This window comes from Lygodium microphyllum, chromosome 4, assembly GCF_053477565.2.
Source record: "Lygodium microphyllum isolate KBCC chromosome 4, Lygodium_microphyllum_v1.1.10, whole genome shotgun sequence".
Taxonomy (NCBI): Eukaryota; Viridiplantae; Streptophyta; class Polypodiopsida; order Schizaeales; family Lygodiaceae; genus Lygodium; species Lygodium microphyllum.
The window spans coordinates 123009251-123029814 of record NC_141138.1 but is presented as its reverse complement, the minus strand read 5'-3'; the positions used below and the strand labels follow the sequence as shown (position 1 = coordinate 123029814).

The 20564-nt window shown below is 39.2% G+C and overlaps 1 protein-coding gene across 3 annotated transcripts; it reads left to right on the top strand.

Annotated features, from left to right (window-relative positions):
* The first annotated feature begins 617 nt into the window (after nt 1-617).
* LOC148037568 (uncharacterized) lies at nt 618-20091 on the top strand. Of its 3 annotated transcripts, none has more exons than XM_087677328.1 (6): nt 618-1015; nt 1237-1370; nt 1463-1671; nt 1884-1998; nt 19485-19568; nt 19875-20091. In XM_087677328.1, exons 1-6 carry the CDS (start codon nt 624-626, stop codon nt 20030-20032), a joined length of 1092 nt encoding a protein of 363 aa, XP_087533454.1. In that variant the 5' UTR covers nt 618-623; the 3' UTR covers nt 20033-20091. The 3 variants fall into 3 exon arrangements, with proteins under 3 accessions (XP_087533454.1, XP_087533456.1, XP_087533453.1); XM_087677327.1 differs by having other exon boundaries at nt 645-1015; nt 1460-1671; XM_087677330.1 differs by lacking the exon at nt 19485-19568 and having other exon boundaries at nt 626-1015; nt 1460-1671.
* The last annotated feature ends 473 nt before the right edge of the window (nt 20092-20564 follow it).

Sequence of the window (20564 nt, the reverse complement as noted above, 5' to 3'; positions counted from 1 at the left end):
TCAAAGAGCTCTTGTTAAGGTTCACAAATTTCCTCTTCAACATCAAACCCAACCAAGATCTATTCAAAAGCACACCATTACTCCTCGTAGAACTCCATGCTAGAAAGGGGGGTAATGTAACGAATGCTCAAGCAAGGTTGGTTCGTTCATCTTGGCATGAAGTGTTAGAAGATTCTAGAATATTTTAGATAATTCTAGAAGATTGGAGAAAATACTAGATAATTCTAAGAAGATACTCGATAATTCTTTAGAAAGTTCTAAAAGAGGCTTGCACCAATGCTTGTATTAACATTACTTACGTCATCACTTATATCAATTATGCTTATGTCATTGATGATATCATCGTCTAGAAGCTTCCTCTTAACCTCCTCAATTCTAGTATAAATAGGGGTCTTGGGCTACAAGTTCTTTAGTCTTGCCAACACCAGTTGTGAGGCTCTTACGAAGTAAGTCCTCTTCAAGTTCTTGTCTTGTATTGAGTCTTGTCTTATTGGCATACATTACTTTGGCCAATCTAGTCTTTACATATCAAGATCTCGCCCTTGGACTCATTAAGTTTTACATGGCCATATGCGAAGTCTAAATCCACCCTAAGAGAGGGAATGTTTTGTAAAAGAACTTAAATGGGGACATTTGAAAGTGCGAGATCCGTTTTTCACAACTCGGGGACGACAGTTGGGAGTTGTAACGACTTCTGGGTAGAGAGAGAGAGAGAGAGAGAGAGAGAGAGAGTGTGTGTGTGTGTGTGTGTGTGTTTGGTTTTGTTGATGGAGAATCGGCTGTGTCTGTCTCTGCGAGCCCTTGCCTCGTCGGGGTTCGTGCTTCCCAGCGAGCAGCGCGCGGCCTTGGACCTCTCCCTCGCTATCAAGAAGAAGGAGGCCCGCCTCTCTGCTCTCTCTCTGTGGGGCCGCGTCCTCACTGCTTCTGGCAGAGATTACTTGCTCGCTCGCGGCTGCAATGGCATCTCCCGCCTCCCCGAAGGAACCCTCCATTTCGACGTCAAGCACTACTACAGGTCTCTCTCTCTCTCTCTCTCTCTCTCTCTCTCTCTCTCTCTCAATTCGTCTCCATACCTGAATTCACAAGAAGTTTTCTGAACATTTATCCATTTGAGAAAGGGCCCTGAGGATAACAACCTTGCGCTTCAATTTATCCGCACACACATGCTTGTGTGCACATGTTTAGACACGTTTCATAAAAGTATAAATTTTCTCTGTGCCTTCTGCAATAATCCAGCCAGGATGGAGTAAAATGGTTGGACCTTCAGACACCTTCAGAAGAGACCTATGAACTTTGCAAAAGCATACGTGGATGCTTCACTGGAGAACCCAGCCACATTTACTCTGTAGCTGCCAAAGTTCCACCTCTGAGTACTTATTTTGCCTCTCTTTTGTTGACATTCTTCAATTGAAGACATCATAGCTGGATGAAGATATCCTTATTCACCCTTTGAGTGCAGAAGAGGGGGAAGTATCCAAAGATTCTGCACAACTTCAAGGTGTGGAAAATCCAGAGCTGGCAAAGGAGCAGCCAAGTGCAGGAGGGGACTTACAAGAAGAGGTTGAAATAAGACAAGATGATGAAGAAGACACAGATAAAACAGTGGATGACAATGACGAGAAGAAAGCCTCCAATTTAGAACCTGCATCCACAATGGTTGATATTGGAGAGGTATGTCATCATGGAGATCCTATTCGGGCAAACAGTTTGGCGGTCAGTCTGCATAGCTAGATGGTTTGAAGCTTTCTAATCAAACTTTCATGATTCCTGAGTAATTTCTGAACTCATTAGCACATGCTAAGATTCCAGTGAATAGCTGCTCATCAGTTTTAATCCACTTGTAAGCTTGGACAATAACCTTGAATGCCCATAATTTACTTCAGCTAGATAGACTGTCAGCCTTGATGAGACAAGTGGACTATGAATGCGGTGTCATTCCAAGAGGAGCTTTGATACACAATGCAAAGAAGGAGCTTGTAAAGAATGTTCACTTTCCAGGTACTTTTTGAATCCCCTTTCCATATATGTTGGACTTATTGTTTGAAGTACTTAAGTTGAATTCAACAGCAGGCTATGTATAACATTACCGATTCTGAATAATATATCTTTTCTTCATCATGTTGCTATGATCCCTAAGTGCTGCGGTCGGCTTGGGTGCCTTGCCCACCACCAAGTTTTTGGAGACCTTAGCATCATGATAGGAGGTTTGGTAGCTCATACAGCATGGCAAGGTGGCGCATCTAGAACTCTTGGTTGCGCTCTTATCAATGCCACTACCTGCATTTCCATCAATGGCTATCCTGTGGGAAAGTCCCCCCTGAAGCAAACAGTGAGGTTGAAGTGTCCTTTGCCTCACTGCTATTTGCCTGGGTTACCGAGCCACTTCTAAGGAACCTCGAGCTCAAAGCAGGAGATGTTCTCCTCAAGGATTTAGCTCTCCCAAACAGAAGCAAATTTGTATCATGGATGCTGGTTGATGACAGGTCCAATGTCATTACAGCAGACGAACAAATCTCTGAAGGTGTTATTCGAGGAATATGAAGAGTTCACCAAGGTTTCAGGATCTAAATCTAGCGCCCACAAAACTGAGCTCATCTATCTTAGTTGGGAGGAGCGCCCTAACTGGGTCGGACTCAGGCACCAACTTCATATACCTTGGATGTCCCTTGGGAATGTGCATCTCAATGAAACATAGGTTTGAGTGGTTTCATAGAACGGTGGAGGACAAGATTAGTAGATGGGAAGGGCTGAGTGCCGGTTTGGCTGGCAAGCTTGCAATGGCCCAGATCTTTCTAGCCTCTTACCACAATCTACAGGGCATCCATGTTCTGCTTCTCCAAGGCCTGCTAGGAAAAGGATATAACAAGTACCGGAAACTCAGAACCTGGTGGGCGGTGTCTTGGGTTCAAATCACTACGAGAGGGGAGGTAGGTCTAGATCCTCTTTGGAGCAAAAGTCGCAAAGGCTTGCCCTACACTGACTGAAGTATCTATCAAGTCAGTAGCCCTGAGCAGTCATTCTTATGGTTTGGATTGAGGCAGTCAAATTTGGACTGATGAGCTCTTTGGTGAGGTGCACAGAGCAATCAATGGATCCAACCCTAGGGCGACAGACGTTGCTTGTAGCTTGGTAACCAATCATAGCTGATCTGAGTTGGAAGCGCCAAGCAAACAATAAGGGCGATAGCTCACTCCTACAGTCAATATGGATCGGCAGATCGATTTCTGGACGAGGTGGCCTAAATCTTAGCTCGTTCCAGCAATTGAACAGGAAGGGTATTAAGATGTGGCACGATATAAGGGATACTAGGACTATCAAGATGTGGCACGATATATGGGATCCTAGGACGGAGAACTTACAATTTAAACTCACTCGATAGGAAATGGAGAAACTTAGGGACATATTAGAGTGGATCAAGGTCCCTTGCCCTACGGCCTACAAGAGTAAGCTGGTCGAGCCATATAAAGATTGGAGTACAAGTAAGTTTGTGCCCCTCAACAAGGCTAAGAAGCAAGACTTGGTTTAAAGCAATCCTAGGTGGATCTTGAAAGCAATGGATGATTAGAAGAATCACCTACCCTAAAGTCCTTTAAAAAACATGGAGGGAAAGACTCCAAAAGCCTTGGAGATCAACACCATACTTGAGGCTGAACCTACTGTAATGGAGAATCATATACTGGTGAAGTTTCTAGAGATTCCACTATGGTGCTCCTTTTGTCAATCCAAGGAAGAAGACATTATCTACCTATTTTGGAGCCTTCCAAAAGGTTGTTCCCTCTAGAACAAGGTAACTAAGACCATGGACATATGTGGCTATGCACCCAATTTAGCCCGAGGCAAGCAATGCTAGGAGACATAGAAAGGATGAATGACCAAACCAAGAAGATCTAGGATGTCATAAGGGCATTAGTTTCAAAATATATCTAGTACGCTAGGAATGTTGTGACAGTTGGTTGCATTAAAAGAATAAGGGAGCATTGAGCCACTAAAATGAGGGTTTGTACCAATATACCATTATAGTGCATTGATCTCCATGTATTCTCCTTAAAATACCCCCAAAAAGCTATTAATGTTGATTGCCAAACATAAATGGCTTTATTTTTTAACAATCAAATGCATCCTTCAAAATCCAATATACATGGAGTTTGTTATGGGTATCTCTTCAACCCACTTTGATCATTCATCATTACCCTCGAACTAAAGCCACCTTTTTTCACATTACTATCCATACCCCATCTTGGAGTTGTTACCACCATCAGTAGTTGCTACTACCACCCAATTGGAGGACATCATCCATTACTTAAAGGTGGACTTTTAGCTACTATCTAATTTGTCATGTCATCAACAAATTGACACCTTTGTGTCTTCAACTTGTAAAGAGCCATCTATTGTGTCTCCCAGGTTGCTACTACTACTACATTTTGATCAAGATCAAGCTTCCCTGATGACATCTCACCCATGACCTATTGTGATGACGTACTAATGTCATCATTTCAGATGGATACAATTCATTTTTGGTCATGCTACGTGCATTTTGTTGATGGACTACTTCCTCAACATTGACTTCACTTTAGAGGATTGTCCTCTGCTTCATTTATTGAGACCCACAACATCACCATCATTGTTGGATGGTTGCTACTATGTTCTTAGATCCATCATAAGTATGACACTTCATCGTCATTCTCTTCACATTTTCCTTGGTCCTTGACACATGGATATTCAAGGTCCCTCCTTCTTGTATCATTCGTATCTCATTCACTCATTCTCATTCAACATTCTATAGATTGTGCTCTACATATTGTTATATATTTTGCATTTCTCTATGTTTGCCATTCTTTCTTTTCACATGGCTTATAAAGGGTATCTTATAGCTATCTTGATAGCTTCACATTCTAGAGTGCATGAGAACAATTTTTAAGATGCCTTCTACATGTTCATCAAAGCAATCTCCTTCAAAGCCTATTTCACTGGCTCCAAGGGAGTGGTATTTTCAGTCTCCTCCTGGGATAGAAAAGAGAACTCCTATCCCCAATATTGAAACCAAGTTGGAAAATTTTATGCAATGAAAAATAGGTATTGCCAACATATCCAAAATCTAGCCATTTTGATGGTGAATTATATTGAAAGTCTAAGGGCATCTTGCCCAAATCTCAACCCTCTATCCCACCTAGGACCTAAATAAGAAGGGCAATGCTACCCTCCCTCATAGCCAAGAGGGAGCCATGCTCTAACACCTCCAGTTTTGCAAAGTGTTGTACTGATCAATGGAGAGCCATCACTCATATAAACATTGTACCACCCCCTCAACCAATCCCCCTTTCAACACCCAAGGGGTTTTCCAACTAGTTCACCACTCCTCCTATGGACTTTGGTCCTCAAGTACTCTTTGTCTCTCTTAAGTAGGATGTGTCCTTGACCTCTACTTTGAGTTTCCATCTACCTTTCATGAACATCCATAAGCAACCGAGTCTACTTTCCCACAAGACCCTTTGGCCTAACAGATCATGATTGATTGAGATGTTATCTCTATTCCCAGTTGCATACCTTTAGATTCTAGCAAGGTTTGCTTTAGTTTATATTCACTTTTTAGTGTGCACATTCTTACCCTTACTATCTTAGATCTCAAGCTTTCCTACCCTTTGGCAATGTAAACCCTTAGTTTTACACTAAAGCACCTAAAGAATCTCCATTGAAGTCATGGTATATGTGTCATATGGTCTCATACGTTACTTATGCCTATTGCTTGTGTTTGAGTTAGAAACCAAAAACTAGAGGGACTCATTGTTGTTGATTGGCATGGAAACTTGGATAGTTTGGAAATCATATATTAATTGTTTCTCTTTGGTTGAGCTTCACATTCTTGGACTAACATGGAGGGCGGAGGTTTCCTATCCTAAAGCCAAGTTATAGCCTTCCTTGAGGCTACCATGGAGATCATTCATTTCACAAGTTTCTTAGTTAAACATGTACTTCACTCTTCTTCATCGGATGCTTCTCCTCACCACCTTTAGCATTGGCATGATGAGGTGAGAGATGATTCTTCTTTCACAATGCAATGGGGAGAGGGGGAGTCTCATTATTGATGCTTCTAGGATTTTGGTCCCTTTATTGATGTAATGATAGTTTTGTATCATTATTTGTGATTGATTGTTAAAGCTCGAGTAGTCAAGGGTAGAAGTTAGAATTTCTTGACAATAAATAGTGCAAATTATACTTAAGAACTCGTCATCGTAGCAGCAAGAGAGGGTGGGGCAATGAAAATCTGGGCTATAGACTTATTGTATATGCCGATTGGCATTAATCATGCTTATTAAAGGGCACTTGGGCAAGTGAACAATTTCCCATGATGTTGCTCCTCAAATAGTACCATTGCACTTTGCATGGCATTTTGTTTGAGCAGGACACTTTGCATTACCTGTTGCATCACCCATGCATTGTACACATGCCTCCTTTTTACCTTATCAAAGAGTGTTCGACTTGGATCCATCATATTTGCAGGACATCATCATTATGAAAATCTAATATGGTAGATACTACTATCACAACACACTCTCATCTACCTCACAATCATCTTCATTTGTACCTCTTCAACCCCGTCTTGCCTTTGTAATGATTTCTTTTATGGAGAATGTGAAAATCATGTGTCTTGCTATCCATCTATAATCATAAAAGGAAAAAAAAGAGAAAGAATTATGACCTATTAAATTGGGCTTCTCAAAAGAAGATATACATAATCACTATGATCATGGTAGGCACTTGGACATCACATCATGGCACCCTTGGTCTAGTGCATTGGTTTCTTTGAGGTGTGAACTTTCGAGTATAAAAGAGAGTGGAGACATGACTATTCGCAATCTTGGGTACACTTTTTTGGACCTAAGAGGCTTGTTTATGAGGGTGGAGACTTAGATATTTTGTTACTCCCATATCACTTTTTGCTCTTTGGTTGAGCTTCACATTCTTGGACTAGCATGGAGGGATGAGGTTTCTCCTCTTGAGATTGAGTTAGAGCCTTTCTTGAGGCTACCATGGAGATCATTCATTTCACAAGTTTCTCAGTTGGACACATACTTTAATCTTCTTCGTTGGATGCTTCTCCTCCCTTAGGCCAAGATTTCCCCTCCTAAGGCCAAGTTACAGCCTTCCTTCAAGCTACCTTGGATATAATGAATTTCACAACTTTCCTAATTAGACATGTACTTCACTCTTTTGCATACTTCTCCTTCTCTCTTTGACATCAACATGATGGAGTGAGACTTCATGCTTACTTTCTTCCATGGTCTGATGGGGAGAGGGGGAGGTCTCATCATCTTGGTGCTTCTAGGATTCTCATCCTTGTATTGATGTACTCATACATTTGTATAATTAATTATTGGCATCTTAATGACCATGCTTGTAAAAGGGCACTTGGAAAAGTAAACAATTCCTTGTAAGGATGCTCCTCAAGTGGTACAACACTTTGCATAGCATTCTATTTGAGCATGACACTTTATCCCTTGCATCACCCATGCATTGGCATTGTGCTTATGTGAAACAAAGCACTTTGGAGTGTGGGAAAACTTGCAAAAGAAAGCACCCATCCAAGGTTAAAAAATATTTGCATTCAGTGCACATACCCCCCTTTTACATCGTTAAACAATGTTCAACTACCATATTGTCAAAATGTCATCATTATGGCAATTTACTATGATAGATACTTCTATTACAACATATCCTCTTCTAGTTCGCCATTCTCTTTATATATACCTCTTTATCCCACCATTACCTCTCCAATGATTCCTTTTCTGGAGGATGTTAAAATCATAAGTCTTACTATCCATTTGTAGTTATAAAAAGAAATGGGAAAAAAAAAGAGCAATACCTATTAAATTGAGCTACTTGAAAGAAGATATTCATTGCCTTTGTGATCATGGTAGGCCCCTAGGTAGCCCATCATAGCCCCCTTGGTCCAATACATTAATTTATTTGAGGTGGGACCTTTTGGCTATGGAAGAGGGTGGAGGTGCCACTATTTACCAGCTTGGCCATACTATTTTGGGCATGAGAGGGAGTGTTAAGCCACAAAAGTTAGTGTTGCTATCAATCCAACTTTATAATGCAATAATACCTCTTTTATTCTCCTTAAAATATCCCTAAAAAGATATTAATGCTAACTACAAAAAACATGTAGCTTTATTTTTTATTAGTACAACAAAATCTCCAAAAATCCTCTATAAATAGAGCTAGTTAAGGGCATCTCTTCATCCCACTTTGATAATTCATCATTAGCCTACAGCCACCTCTCCCATCCTACTACCTAAATCCCATCTTGGAGATACTATCATCCAATTGGATAACATCATCAATTAGTCGAATAACTTTTAGCTACTATCCAATCTACCACATCATTAGCAAACTACCACCCTACTACTATTGAGTTTTAATTAAGACAAAGTTGCCTTGCTTGTATTTTCATCGATGGCCTATTATCACGTGTTGATGTTATCATTGCATATGGATACAATTGTGTTTTTAGTGATTGTAATTATGTTTTGCCAATCCACTACTTTCTCGGTATTGGTTACATTCCCAAGGATTCCATTGTACCCTATGTTGTTGCTACCCACATCATCATCCTCCATGGTGGATTGTGTAAACACCTTGAGGAGGGAGAGAGAACATACACAAACTCCATAGCTCACATTATCCAAAGTTGCAAGTACAATAATCTCTCTCTCTCTCTCTCTCTACCATACATCACTCTCACACTTTTAGATATACTTAAGCCTAGGTCTACTTTATTGAGTGTGTTCATATACACACACCCCATACATGGATTTCTATCTCTCAATAGGCCCCTTGCAACATATGTATCCTTATTGATAAATGTCCCACTCCATCCCTTGACCTATGCCTTGCACAACTCAAACACACACAACATACTCTCTCATTGTTTTACATGATACGACTTCTCTCTTATGGAGCATGGTGCTAATGACTAGGAGAGATCAAATTCAGGAGATACATAATGATAAACTTGTGACATAATACTCCATGCAGGCTCAATTCAAAATGCATTTGTTGAGATAGCTCCATAATCTGAGGATATTCCCCCCTCCTAGGTCTTTGTCCAACTAAGGCACATGGCAATATCTCATAAGCAAATTCTTTTGAGTACTCAAGCTTGTACTCAATCCAATCAATGAGCCTTAGATTTAACTCATACTCCAACCTACAAGTGTTCTCCATGTATTTCACTTTCTTATTGCCATATCCATTAGCTTGCATTGAATTGGCTTGCACATTTTCCAAAGATTCATTTTGAGCCTTAACAAACATGGGTTGCACAATATCACATTTTTCCACAATTCCATTATGCATATCCACAACACCCGTTGAGACATTCTCAAGGGGGGCACTCATGAATATGTGTGTGTATCATTTGCATTCAAAATAAATGATTTTTTAAATAATAGTTTTTTATTTTTTACATACAAAAGGGTGTCATATAAAGGGTTTATTTACATGTTGAATAGAAAAGGGTTATATTTTATTCAAGAAGAATTCACAAATAAGGGTAATTATAAATATTCTTTGAATTCACATGGTATAGAGGATATATATATATATATATATATATATATATAGTAAACACCTCAAGGAGATATTTGTATATTCTTCAACTTCACCATTGCATACATCTATGCCAAACATCAAGGCATCACCATATAAAAAATCATGTTCCTTTGTGATTTCTATCTTATCGTTGTGTCTGTGACTACCCAACCAATAGATGCACCCATTTCCTTTAGCCCAATTAAAAGTCACAATTTACATTCCAATATTTCTTTCTTGGTTTTATCATTTAAAATTGGGGTATTAACATCATCATCACACCAATAAGGGTCTTTCTAAACACCATCATCATCCACAAATGCATCTTCAAATATATTGTGCTCAAACACGTCCATATCATTGAATACATCCCCTTTTCCAAACATATTAAATCCCATGTGTTTGGGCAATTTAAAATGCTTCGGCATTGACTAGTGTGAACATATCCTAAAATTCGAGGGATAGGGTTTTCGGTCATTATGTTTTGTGTATTAAAGAGAAGGTTTGTATCTTTACTATCATTTCCTTCTCAAGAAACTCATTAGGCAGTTACGCAACTGGAAAGCACCTTGTCTTCTACTATTTGTGGAAGCCTTGTTGAAGCTTGGATTCAATTGCTTTCTTGCTAAGTAATCAACATTTGGTATGCTTAACTCACCACTTTCTCTTTTGCTTCATGGCTAGAAGCTTCAAGATCTACTTGTGTGTCTACAATGGTTGTTATTTACACTATACTAGTCTTATGTACAGTAGGCATTGATGCTTCTCATCCAAATCCTCAGATGCTACTACCACTCTTTGTGCAAATCATGTTGCTACTTCTTATATAGATGCTCAATTGTTATGCAGCTAGCTTCTACTAAGTGACATTGTCTACTGAGTCTTTGTGGGAATGAAGTGGGCTACTTTGGTGAGTTTTTCTACCACCACATAGATGGTGTTCCATCCTTTCTTAGTTGTGGGTAGGCCTATGATAAGTCCATAGTAATTTGTATCCATTTCCCCTTAGGAATAGGAAAGGGCTACAATAAACCAATTGATTTAAAAGTGTTGCCATTGTTTTGTTGGTATGGAACATAGTAAGAGACGAAGTCTTTGATATCCCTCCATAGGCCCTTTTAGTAAAAACTCTTGGAAACTTTATCATATGTTTTCAAAATACCTAGGTGACCAATAGTGGGGCAAGAATGTATTTCTTCCATGATCTTCCATTTGAAATGGGAAGTGTGGTGAATGATAATCTTGCCATGGGACTATATGAGCCCACTCTTAAGTTAATACTGGGATTTTTCTTCCATTACCCATGCTGTAATTTCTAAAATATGTTGCTAAATTCTTCAATTAGTAAGTAGGGTTCCTAGAGCTCCTCAATCCAATTCCTATGTGGTTCAGATATGAATAATACTCTACATGTGCATATTAGTGAGAGTTAATGAGCCACCACATTATCCTTGCCTATGGTGTGAGTCAGGAAGTACTTAAGGACTCTATGGTCACTCTTTACTCTAAACCAGCTACCATAGACATAATGGCGCCACTTCTTAATGGCATGAAGGATGGCTAATACCTCCCAATCCTAGACATTTATTTGCATTTTCTTTTCATCAAGATTTCAACTCTCAAATGCAATCACACCATGATCCTGTAATAAAAGAACACATGTAACCCTTCCATTAGAATCACACTCAATGGTAAACCCCTTTGCGAAATTAGGGCATACTAGGATAGGGACTGAAGTGAGCATTTCCTTCAATTGATTAAAGCTATGCTTAATGAATCTTTGATAGAGCAATGGGAGACTAAGAAAACCACACAAGGAAGTGGTTTTTAAGGGTGTGGGCCAATAAACAATCAAAATTAGGCTCGCTTGCTATGATTTTTGATTTGGATGCATCAAAGTGATTCTTTTGAAGAGTTTTTGACCCAAAAGGGGTCTCTAATAGTACTAGACATAGTCTAGATAGTTTCAAGCATAATTATCTTGGTGTTTGAGCTTCTTATGGCTCTTGATTGACTATTGTAAATACACAGAAATAACATGGTTGGTGTGCTTTGGTAGTCTTGGCAGGGATTTGGTTGGTGCTTTTGGTTTACCAGTTGCTTGTCTTAGTTACAATGGATGATATTTGCCATGTACCACTATTAGTTTAATGTCTACATGAGGAGTTGAGGTGAGTACCTACACAAGAATATGGATTGAGTGAGTAGAGATCATGATATATACTATGTAGAAGCTAAGTTATTGCCTTAGTGTGTCTTGGGCTATCATCCCACCTTCATGGATATATCTATCTTGATTTGATTATGGGTTAATGTATTACATGTATGTCATGATGTATGTTGTGTTGAGCTCAATGAAGTAAAATGAGATGATTCATCTCTATTTGTCTCATCTAGATCTTATTTTCTTCCAAAGCTCTTCTCTTTCATTTGTTCCTATCTTTGAATCTCTATACGCCCTTCTATCTTGTACCCCGCGGGTCGACCTTCCACTAAATATGCTTCGAAACAATTTCTCTTCCACCATCACTTGAAAAGTAAGTGACAAGAGCAGGCTCCCAGTGGGGCATAAATAGCCCGAATAAAAGGCCATAAAATAATGCATTTAGCTAGAAAAACTAACCAACTTTATTAGGAACCAACTAGCAATATCATTAAAGCATAAAATAGTCTACATTGACTAGCGTGCCTGCCACATGGCATAATCACTTATATATAAAAAATGCTCATACATTGGGACTACTAGAATGCCCACAAACTGAAAAGAATAATGAATAATTCCCTCCAAGAGTACCTCCAAGAGAATTGACTGCACCAATGGTAACTTGAGAAATGCTAGCCTAGGGGATGACTAATCTCTAACACCCCCTCTTAGATTTTAGACACTACATTAGGCTCAACTATCTAGAGTGTTGTCATAAAAGAAGTTGAGGAAGTGCCTTCATAAATAGATCTACAAGATTATCCTTTGTCTTACAATAAACCACATCAATGGTCTCATCCAAGATCTTCTCTCAAATGAAATGGTACAAAATCTCCATGTGCTTTGACCTAGCATGAAACACTAGGTTCCGTGCCAAATCAATGCAACTCTCATTGTCACAATGAAGTGTCATAGGACCTGTCTCAAGATAGCCAAGCTCTCCTAGTTACCTCTGAAGAAGCCATACAATCTCACGTGTGGTAGAAGATGATGCTCATTACTCCATCTCTATGGAAGAAAGGGCAACAATGGGATACTTCTTGCTACTCCATGAGATAACAAAATCCTCATAACAGCCTGCCAATGTACCATCTTGGGCTCACTCAAGAACCTTGCCAACACACCTACAAGAAAGAACAAATCAACCCGAGTGTTAGGAAGCCAAATCAAAGACCCAATCAACTGCTTGTAGTAGGTAGCAACCACCGTCAAAGAATCTGCATGGATCATAGCCTTCAAGTTCCAATCCATAGGAGTGGAAATGGTCTTACATCCCTCCATCTCAAACTTGGCCAAAAGCTCTTGCACATACCACTACTCGGAGATGAAAATCTCCCTCAGAGTTTGGTAAACCTCATTGCCTAAAAAGAAATGAAGAAGGTCCATATCTATCATCTCAAACACCTTATGTAGTGCCACCTTAGTCTACTTGACCTTTTTGGGCATGGTCACCTATCAAAATAATATCATCCACATAAAGCACAAACAATGCATGCCCTCCAACTGAGGTGTGGACATATAACTATTGATTGGAAGAGGAGCATTAATACCCCAACTTCCCTTGGAGTAATGAGTCAATCTTCTCGTTCCAAGCATGTGGAGCCTATTTGAGGCTATAAAGGGCCTTCTTTAACCTATACACCTATCCATTTGATGAGGAAAAGCCAACAAGGTGGTCAACATAAATCTCCTCCTTCAAATTTCCATTTAGGAAGGGGGACTTCACATCAAGATAATAAATTGGTCATCTCCTATGGCTAGCTAAGGCAACAGTGGCCCTAATGGTAGCCATCCAAGTTGTAGGCACAAAGGTGTCCTAGAAATCCACCCCAGGTGACTATGTGAAGCCCTTTGCAACAAGTCACACCTTGTGCTTATCCAGAGTGCCATCATTGTGATATTCGGTACAAGATCCCATCACCTTCTTATGAATGGGCCAAGGTACAAGATCCCAAGTGCCATTTCACTCAATAGCATCCAACTCCTACTCTATAGCGTTCTTTCAATGCTAGGACTCCAAAGCCTCCTTCATGGAGGTGGGCTCCCTAGCTTGTATGGCATGGGTCATAAACAATAACTTAGTACAAACAAGCTCGATAGCATGTGCCTAGTTTCTCCGAGACCACCGTTGACCATCCTACGACTGCCACTCCTCATAGGAACTCCCTCAATCCCTAAATCCCAGAGTGTGTCTCATGTGTAACAAGGAGGAGGCCGGATCTCTCCTCACGGGGCACACCATCTACTAAAGTCCCTGGAACATCCACTGACAATGGCTCAATTTGGGAAGCTAGTGGGAAAGTAGTATCCCCATCTGAACATGAAGCATCTCCATGAGGCATGGGCTCCAAAGGTACAATCACTGGCACCCAACTATCTCCTAGATCTCTAAGCATGGAGTTCCCCTCACCCCCCCTTTAATATTGGAACCTTCACAAATCAAATAACATGACTTGTGTAGACATCCCACTTAACAGAATCATACAGTTGGTAACCTTGGGATTGCGAGCTGTAGCCCACAAACACCTGCCTTTCAGGAAGCTGCTTCAAATTTATCACATTGTGTCTTTCAGATGTGGACATAGGTATCACACCCAAAAACCATGAAATAAGAAACATTAGGTTTAGATCCAAAATATGCATCATATGTTGTCGTACAAACAACAACTAAACTAGGGGATCAATTAAGGATGTGGACTGTAATAGCCATAGCCTCGACCTAAAGACACTAAGGTGTCTATCTATGCTCAATCATGGTGCAAGCCATCTCAATGCTCCAATATGCCATTTTCTTGAGGTGTGTTTGTGTTTCCAAACTCCCAATGGATACCACAATCTACCAAAACCTAACAAGCTCATTAGAAACAAATTCTTCTCCCTTATCTAATCATAATGTCTTTAGTTTTTAGCCTAATTGATTCTCCTCAAAGAGTAACCAATCCTTGAAGTGGGAGAAAGACTTTGACTTTAGCTACAAAAAATAAGAACATGTCAGCCTACTAAAGGTGTCCACAATCATCATGAAATACAAGCTTCCCTTTAGGGACTCCATCCTCATAGGTCCACACAAATTTGTAGAAACAAACTCCAAGGGTGTTGGAGATCAACTTGAAGCCTTGCTAGGAATGGCATCATAATGTTGTTTCCCATGAATGTAAGATACACACAACTATTGGCTCACCATGATATCACCTCAAACAAGCTTTCCCTTAGAAGTCTTCTAAAGGTTATCATAATTTAGTTGGTCAAACCGAGCATGCCAAATCTTAGAGTGTTTTGAGAGGTAAGAAGCAGAGAGGTCAAGGTAGAAGGAGACCTTAGCTTTCTGGTAACCTCTAATAGGAGTCCTTGTCAAAATCAAAAAAGAGACCAAGGGCACAAATCTTGTGTACAGAAAGAAAATGATAACCCAAGCCACCTTGCACATATAGCACCTTTGAAGTATGAGCACCACCCTGCCCATCTAGAATAAGTTGCATATTACCCATCCCTTGAATAGGGATAGAAGAACTATTGTGAATGAGAAGTTTTCCATGTGAGGGCCACAAATATACAACACCTGCTACAAATGGAGTCATGTTCTTAGAAGCACCAGGATTAACAATCCACTCATGAGGGTGTGGAGCCATCAATGCAGCATCAAAAGCCCTAGGGGTTGATGCCTCAATCACCTCCAAGTGGAGGAAGGCAGCTGATGAGGGAGTAGCCACCACTCCTAAATCCTTTCAATAATTCTACTTATCCTTGTCATTAGGGCAATTCTTTTTTCAATCACTTGTCTTGCCACACATGTGACAAGTGGAAACCTTCTCTTTGTTCTTCCTTGATTTTTCCTCCACCTTCTTCTTTTGGTCCTTTCCCTTCTTTTGATAGGACTAACCTATCAATGCCTCTGATTTGGAAGCATTCTACCCTTTCAATTTCTCCTCTTAGTCCAAAACCATAGGAACCAACTCTTCCCAACAAAGAGTCTCTGACTTCCATGAAGCAATCAAGGTGGAGTAAAATGCACCAAATCGGGGTGGTAACTGAGAAAGTAGAGTTATCACCATGTCCTCAAAGGTAATCACCTTCCCTATGTTTTGGACTTGCATTTGCAATTGTTGAAGCTTATTGATATGCTCCCACATAGAATAAGGCTTTTTACTATTCAAAGTACTCATCTAAACCTCTAGAGACACCCACTTCATCATAGTGATCCGATTGTACATATGTCTCGAGCCACTTGATGTGACCAATGATGGCTAGAGTGTAGGAGAGAAAAAGAGGAAAGAATGGATACAGACATTCAGTTTTTCCCAATGTGCTTGTACATTCATCAACTTGGATTTCTCAATTGAACAAAGCTTGGAGCATCACGAGATGTAGGACAGTCTATAGCCTTAATCACGAGGTTGACCAAATCATAAGATTCCAAGATGGCAAGCATCATTATGTGCCATATGTGGTAAATCTCCCCATCAAGCTTTGATCTAAAGGAAGAGTTGGCAACACACGGGGACCTTACGATCCATAATAGCTTGAAACTCCATGTCCATTTCGGTTGACATTACAAATTGAATGACCTACACAAAAATAAGGGCATACCCCTTTGACTCTGTGCATGTTATGGATTTCTTTGCTCGTCCTCAAAGAGTTTCACCCACACCAAAGGTAATGAAAACTCAAAATTTGTAGTAGCAAAAGGCCAAAAAAGCAGCCTTTTCTTCTTGAAGAATAGCAAGGATCTGCAAAAAACATTTACTTCTCTCCTTCTCCATGCACAACCTGGCAGCCTCCAAAGACTAAAAACTCAAACTTTTGTTGTGACGAATCCTCTTGATCATGTTTTCCCACGATCAATCAGCCCTTATACGCTACTCTAATACCATTCAGAGTGCAATGAATGCAGAAGCATATGGACAAGGCTGAAAGAAAATGGACACGAGAGAAAGGGAGAGAGAAAATAGACAGAAGAACACTGAAACCTGTAGTCAATGAATGCTAAAATGAAGAGGGCGAGTATACAGGGGTTGTTGACGTATCTCCTCGAGCCCTATCTCTTCCATTGGTGCCTAAAAAGTAAGTGACGAGCAAAGCCTGCCAATGAGGCATAAATATCCTAAATAAAATCCCATAAAATAATGTAGTCAGCTAGCAAAAACTAGCTGACCCGATCAGCAACCAACCGACATAATCATAAATACATAAAATAATATGTGTTGACTAGCCAATCTACCATGTGCTAGAAAAATGTCCCATACACTATGACTGCTAGAAATGCCTACAAACAAACGTGAATAATGAATAATACCCTCCAAGAGTACTTGTGAGAGAACTTACTGTACCAATGGTAACCTGAGAAATGCTAGTCTAGGGGATGATTGATCTCTAATAGGGAAGCCATGGAAGCTATGAGAAAGGTGAAGAGACGTAGTTTGATTCAAATTCTGAATGCCCCAACTAAGTTCCTTTACACCTTTCATACCTTGTCAATGTGACCAAGTATTTCCTATGGTTCCCATGCTATCCCATTCTTTACAAAATTAAGGTCAAAACACTATTAGAACATCTGTAACTAAGGTCCACAATGCATCTTTGTTTCTTCATTTTCAAGGTCATAGAAGATTGCATCTAGATTCGTAATACTCGAATTTGATGGGTTAGGGATGGGTTGTGGTTCTAGGTCACTCCATAGCACCATCTCTAGAAGCTCATAAGAACCAAGGATAGTTATAATTTTGAATTTCCACAAAGCATTGTTTGTACCATCTAACTTACCTTTACTAAACATTGGTGGACGAGTCCTAGGGGGCATTTTTGCAGTACTACCTAGACCCCAAACTAGGGGTCATTGATAACTCCCACACCCCTGCAAATCAATGCATTGTGCCTCGCCTCATGATGGAGCCTTACAACTTAGAGCACCATGGATCATTGGTGGCACCATACGAGGGTGGGGAATTAAGCATACATCCCCTAGCACGTATTCACATTTCCATCAAGGAATTGTGACAATGCAATGAAAGCCCTTAAACTATTTTAATCTTATGTTTCATTATTCATCAATCCATCATGGAAAGTTTTTACTAAATTTTCCATAGAACTTTGTGGAGCAACATCATTTCTTTGACTAAGATATCTAGATTTGTTATTCTATGTGTTTACAACACATAAACCTTTCATACATGAGGAGAACATTGACTTGTGGGACTTTGATTTCAAGCTCAAGGTATAAGATGGATTGTATGGACTTTCTTCGATAGCTTATAAAATGAATTTCACTTCTTCTCAAGATGAAGTCAACAATCATGAGAAATGATTTCCTTAATTTTAAAGTTGAATCATATGGAATTTTTTCCATGGCCCATTGAATGGAGCCAATAATAATCATGATTTAAGATAAATTTGCATGGAATCTAGATAAATAATACATTAAAAATGATCCATATATCATTGTATTAAATTTAGTTAAAATCGAATAGTTACAATGGGTTTGAAGTCAAGGTGATCAAACAAATGATTTTGACAATGCCTAGTGTTATTTCCCAACATTCTAGGGCAAGACTTGTTGAACTAGGGTTTGTAATGATGCCACAATCGAGGAGGTTGCAATGAGCTAGTTAAGGAAACCTACGGGGAGAGTAGAAGAGGATTTTCTGCTCTTAAATTTTAGGCCATGGGACCAATTCACACACAACACACCATATGGTGTACTAATCATATAGACATTGGCTCTTGGGGCTTGGAAGCTAACACTAGGTTGGTTCTAGCCATAAGCTAGGAGGTGTTACACCTTAATAGATGCCATTAGGCATCTACTACATGAGTCATTTTAACTACTAGCTCGACAATTTAAGATATTTGTTACTCATATAAGCAATGAGCTACATCTAAAGGTAGAAACATTCACATCAAATAGTCAACATGCAAAAAAGTAATTCATCAAAGGTACAAATCAATGAATTTTTATTTAGACAATATCCATACTATTGTCAAAGTTACATAAGTTTATATAATGAAGAAAATGGAGATGTATTCAAATAATCCCTTGTCTCTTTGTTGGATCTAATTCCTTTCATGCACTTCTATTAGAAGTGTGATGCATAAACACTTAAGATGTTTTAGATGTCAAGCTATCAAGGCCATTAGAATGAAAGAGCCACCATGATCTACAATGTCAATTCCAAATGAGTTCATGAATGAATCCTCATTCTATTAATATTTGTAGCACATACCAGATCTTTTGAAAGAGCATGAGTGCCATTTCCTTGATAGTAACTCTCTAGCTTATGGACTAAATAGTAGTTCAAAGATAATTGCAACTCATGGAGACATCGATAATAACTCACAAGATTTCTAGCTTTGGGGATGCTCATTACCTAATAGGGATCATGCTTACTATCTCACTTCATTTGTACCCTCCATGGGAAATCTCATTGTCACACATTCACTATATGAAAATATTACCATATTAGCATTACTTGATTGCAATAAGGATTTGTGCATAGAGTAGCATTTTTGGTACCATTGGAAAAGATTATGTATCCTTTGTCATGAGTGTTTGGAAGAAAAGTACTTTTATACTTTGTTTCTATATGATAGATTACTACATGATCTTTGTAGTATGGTGATATAAGAAATTATTCACCTTTTTAAGAATAAAAAGAATGACAACATTATATAAGAGGTTATTTACATTTTGTAGGGGTGAAGTTTTTACAAGATTTGGATTCATATGCACATTTATTTCAAAAGTATGAGGATAGTCCCTTATCAAATGATGTGAGAGGTATGTGCAGAGCTTCATCCTTAAACATTTCATAGGCCTAACAAATGAAAAGACTGTCCATGAAACTTTGCCGCCGCGGGACTTGTGGAAGTGAAGTAAGCCTCTATAAGGGGATTTCTTCTCAAAGGAAAAATATAAGATTAGGGGAAATCTAGCACATTGTGTGTTTGGGGTCCACTCACTACATTGTATGCATTAGAAGGTAGATTGTTAACATTTATCAATTACCCACATCCATATTTTTTTTCTAGTTCCAAAAATAGAAATCTCTATTTGCTAAATTAAATTTTGTGTTTGATACCAAAGGATCGTGGAGTGTGGAGCTTTTACCACTAGAGGGAGTTGTACTTCGAAGCCTTTGGTGGCTAGGATATGCATTTTATTATGATGATTCAACTAAGGAATTTGGTTCCATGTATTTTGGATTTGGAGAGAAAAACATTGATCTTCCTTTTATGATATAAGGCTTCTCATTGATAATTATTGTTCAAAACAAACACAACTTAGTTTGTGCAAGAGTAATGAGCATTCAAATTACTTTTTTTCTTCTTCTTATGGCTAATCAAGATAGATTGGGCATCCAAGTAAGTAAAAAGAGAAGTAGGCACTTGAATCTTGAAAGTTTGAAAACCATAAAACAAACACAATCTTATTATATTAGGGCTTCATTTTAGGTTACCCATGGCCCTACTTGAAAGGGCAATTTTTTTTTTCTTGTAAGGTCAGCCCAAAACTATCCATGTCCAAGAATTCATGATTACATGATAGTCCAAGTCACCCCACACACACTACCACCTGAGCCATATGGATACCTAAGTCAACAAGAATAATATCAACCTAGCATCATGAAAACCTAGATAGTTATGTAAAACTTGACTTAATACTGTAAAGCTAGTCACTTTATAAGCTCGTTCCTCTTTCTCTTCTTTCATCCTACAAAACGTCGGTTTTTCCTCTTTTAACCATATTAAGTTTGGAATTCACTTGAATCTTTGT

Bases quoted from the DNA above. Each gene is read 5' to 3' on its own strand.
- LOC148037568 (XM_087677328.1), top strand. From the start codon at position 624: ATGGGGACATTTGAAAGTGCGAGATCCGTTTTTCACAACTCGGGGACG. The intron at 1,016-1,236 runs GTCTCTCTCTCT...GCAATAATCCAG, and splicing joins GACGTCAAGCACTACTACAG to CCAGGATGGAGTAAAATGGT. The intron at 1,999-19,484 runs GTACTTTTTGAA...TACATTTTGTAG, and splicing joins AAAGAATGTTCACTTTCCAG to GGGTGAAGTTTTTACAAGAT.